At 45.1% G+C, this 3560-nt stretch overlaps 1 protein-coding gene across 1 annotated transcript; it reads left to right on the forward strand.

Moving 5' to 3' along the window:
- LOC148873482 (polygalacturonase-like) lies at nucleotides 1-1657 on the forward strand. The gene is made up of 3 exons (XM_088965210.1): nucleotides 1-450; nucleotides 594-883; nucleotides 999-1657. The coding sequence occupies exons 1-3, from the start codon at nucleotides 28-30 to the stop codon at nucleotides 1447-1449; spliced, it is 1164 nt and encodes a 387-aa protein (XP_088821336.1). The 5' UTR covers nucleotides 1-27; the 3' UTR covers nucleotides 1450-1657.
- Nucleotides 1658-3560: the final 1903 nt, after the last annotated feature.

The raw sequence follows: 3560 nt of genomic DNA on the forward strand, positions 1-3560 counted from the left end.
CCAATCTTCTCTCTCTCTCTCTCTAGAATGGCCAAGCAATTAGCTTGCATTCTCTCTCTCCTCTTCATGTTCTTCTCTTCATCGAAAGCAGTCTACAATGTAGTTAGCTTGGGGGCCAAGACGGACGGCAAGACCGACGCCACACAAGCATTCCTCAAGGCATGGAGCTTGGCATGCAGCTCGGCCAGGGCCGATACAATCTACGTCCCTCCCGGCAGATACTTGATGAAGCCAGCTGAGTTTAGAGGTCCATGTAAGAACAGAGTCAATGTTAATATCGATGGAACCCTGGTCGCCCCTTCCGATTATCGCGTCATCGCCAGTTCAAACAGTTGGCTCCTGTTCATTCAGGTCAATGGATTGTCGGTCACCGGAGGCACAATTGACGCTCAGGGGGCCGGCTTGTGGGCTTGCAAGACCGCCGGCAAGAGCTGCCCGTCTGGAGCAAGGGTGGGTTTTCTTTTGCTGGCCCCTCAACATCCTTTTATATATGCATCCAATCCAATTTACCTCAATTGAAACTAAGCGACTCTGTTTATGTCTATGACTCTAATTAACATACACCATTGATGTTTGTTACTTTGTTCATACAGTCGATAACGTTCAACTACGCCAATAATGTGGTGATCAGCGGCTTGACATCGTACAACAGCCAGATATCTCACATCGTGATAAACAACTGCAACAATGTAATGGTCCAAGGGGTGAAGATCGTTGCACCTGATCAGAGTCCCAACACCGACGGCATACACGTACAGTTCTCGACAGGAGTTACAATCACAAGTTCTAGCATTAAAACCGGAGATGATTGTGTCTCCATCGGTCCGGGCACCAAAAACCTTTGGATTCAGCGTGTTGCCTGCGGACCTGGACACGGCATCAGGTAATCTATAGATGGTCTGGAACTCTGGATTATTCGATTTCGAGAAAGAAATCAAATTGATGCGGTACTTCTTGGTTCCACTTTGATTAATTCTTTTTCATTCTGCTTCTTGCAGCATCGGTAGCCTGGGTAAGGATCTGAATGAACAAGGTGTGCAGAATGTGACTGTAAAGGATTCTACATTCACCGGAACCGATAACGGAGTACGGATTAAGTCGTGGGCGAAACCAAGTAATGGGTTCGTGAGGGGCGTCCTTTATCAGAATCTGATCATGAACAATGCTCAGAATCCGATCATAATAGACCAGAAATACTGCCCTGACAATAACTGCCCAAATAAGGTACAGAATTCTGGCGTGAAGATCAGCCAGGTGACGTACCAGAACATCCGGGGAACATCGGCGACACAGGTTGCTGTGAACTTTGTTTGCAGTTCAAGTAACCCATGCACAGGAATCAGATTACAGGATGTAAAGCTTACCTATCGGAATGGAGCAGCTCTATCATCTTGTGCAAACGCCGGTGGTACCGCAGGCGGAGTAACAGTGCCGGGGAGCTGTTTATAGAGATGTTTCTTCTCCCTTTTTTTAGGCCTGTTGTAGTATATTATGTTTCTGGCCATGTGGATGGATTCTGATATTGCCTCAATCCAGTAAAACCCAGAGGAAAGGCAAGCTGCCAACCCGGGTTTCTTCTTTTTTTTCTTCATTAACTGACTCTGGTGTCTTGGCCGTGTCAAACTCAAAAAACTCACTCAACTATTTGCTTGGTTCAGCCGTTTCTATATGAGAATTGAATTAATGATATAATTATATATGCTGCAAAAACAAGGGAAGTTTGAAACGTAGACATTCATCACAAGACAACTCTTGGAATAAAACATCGAATTATGTTGCAAGAGCAAGGCAAAAGTCCTATAATTTGAAGCGTATACATTCATCACAAGACAACTCTTGTAATAAAACATCAAATTGAACAATGAACGTTGTTAACTCGGACTAATGCCGTCAATGGGTCTGCTCTGATCCGGGTCAGAGTAGACCTATCACGACCTGATAAATAAATGTACATAACCAATTGGAACCATTCTTCAAAGTATTGTAATGAGGATGCAACTGGGTTGGGTTGGGTTGTGATGGTGCGCGATTTGGTAGTTTCTTGGACAGCTCACACGTTGGACTCATGAGGTTGCCTGATCGGCTTGTAACAGAGAGGTAATTAGAGTGTTTAGGTTGTTTTATCCGGGGTGGGCAATTCGATGCTTAAATTAACGAATTGGATGTTTAATAGTAAGAAAGCAAGAGAGTTAGTATGCTTGAGAGTTAAATCACACGTCTCTTTTCTAAGGAAGAGAATGTCTTTATATAGGCTAACTGCAATGAGCTCCAAGAAACGCGTTGGAGATCTCTAGCCCGTCTAATATGGAGCTGGTTCCATGCTTGGAGACAGACTCCACGTAAGCTGATGATGCTTATTTGGTTTTGTTCGAGGCAGGCGGGATCGAGATCAGCCCCGTCGATGTGTCATTGCAATCCCAAGGGAATCAAAGACAATTACCTACTTGAGGAGGAATTTTCTCGTCAAATTGGGTAGGTCGCTAATTGAATACGGGCTAGGTCGGTGAAGGCAAGTCGCCTCTTTACATCGACCTAACATCTCCTGAGTTGTCCATAGGTCATTCTTCCAAGGTGAGGCCGAGGAGATTGAGTTAGATACCAGGTGTCCGAGTTCTACTTGTGTGGTATCGAGATGTTAATGGATAGTTTTGTAGTGACACATGTCGTGATATCATTAGAGAACCAAATAACCCCTCATCAATTGCTCCCCACTCTCAAGTTCATCGTAGTCAATTCGATGAGGGAGTAATATTAATCCCAAGGTGATTTGGCTTGAGTTTTGGCTTCGACCGCGGTCTAGCCAATGGCTTAGGATTGGTTCGGCTCGACCATGAGGTAGCATTTCGGGCACACGTAGACACCACACAGTTGTTAAGTACCACGGACGTCAATAACACACTAAACTAAATTCGCTTCAGAATATGAACTGTCGCGTCTTTGCAAACCGTTAGATCTAACCGATCACAACTATCCATAGCTCGGTTCGCCGTTCTATAAATAGGACCCTTGGGGGCCCATTCCCTTCATCCCTGACTTTGCAGTTCTAGTGCATTCTGAGGTCGAGGAGCTTGACATTGTCGAAGTAGTTGGTGTCATTTCCGTAAGGTTGTTCTCTGGTGTTAAGTCCGAGGAAGAGAGGGGTCCTCGACCCAAGAGCAGCGAGATTCCCATAAGAGGGATTCATCCTATCGTCAAACACCTAAGAGTAAGTCCAAGTTCAGTCCCACCAAACTAACTGTTGAGGATGTTTACGAGCTAGTGGCCCAATATAGGATCCTGAACTAGTTCAACTAACTGTTGAATGAACGGGTGTAGATAGGGTGTCAGGTCTTAGTGGACAAGAGGTTGCAACTAAGTAAATTCTTGGCCGAAGAGAAGCTGATTCAGGCTGGGTTGAGCCCTCTATGTAATTTGTCGTTCCAAGCTCGGGTACATTCCTTTCCATCTTTTGATTTGACTTATCTTCTAACTTCTCATGCGAGAAATATGTTGGGCGTGCCAACTTCTGGGTTGTTCTAGGTTAGGAAGAGGAAAAAGGGGAAGGTGAATCCCTTAAAGGC

Source organism: Nelumbo lutea, chromosome 1, assembly GCF_056320005.1.
Source record: "Nelumbo lutea isolate HS-2025 chromosome 1, American lotus-T2T, whole genome shotgun sequence".
Lineage (NCBI taxonomy): Eukaryota > Viridiplantae > Streptophyta > Magnoliopsida > Proteales > Nelumbonaceae > Nelumbo > Nelumbo lutea.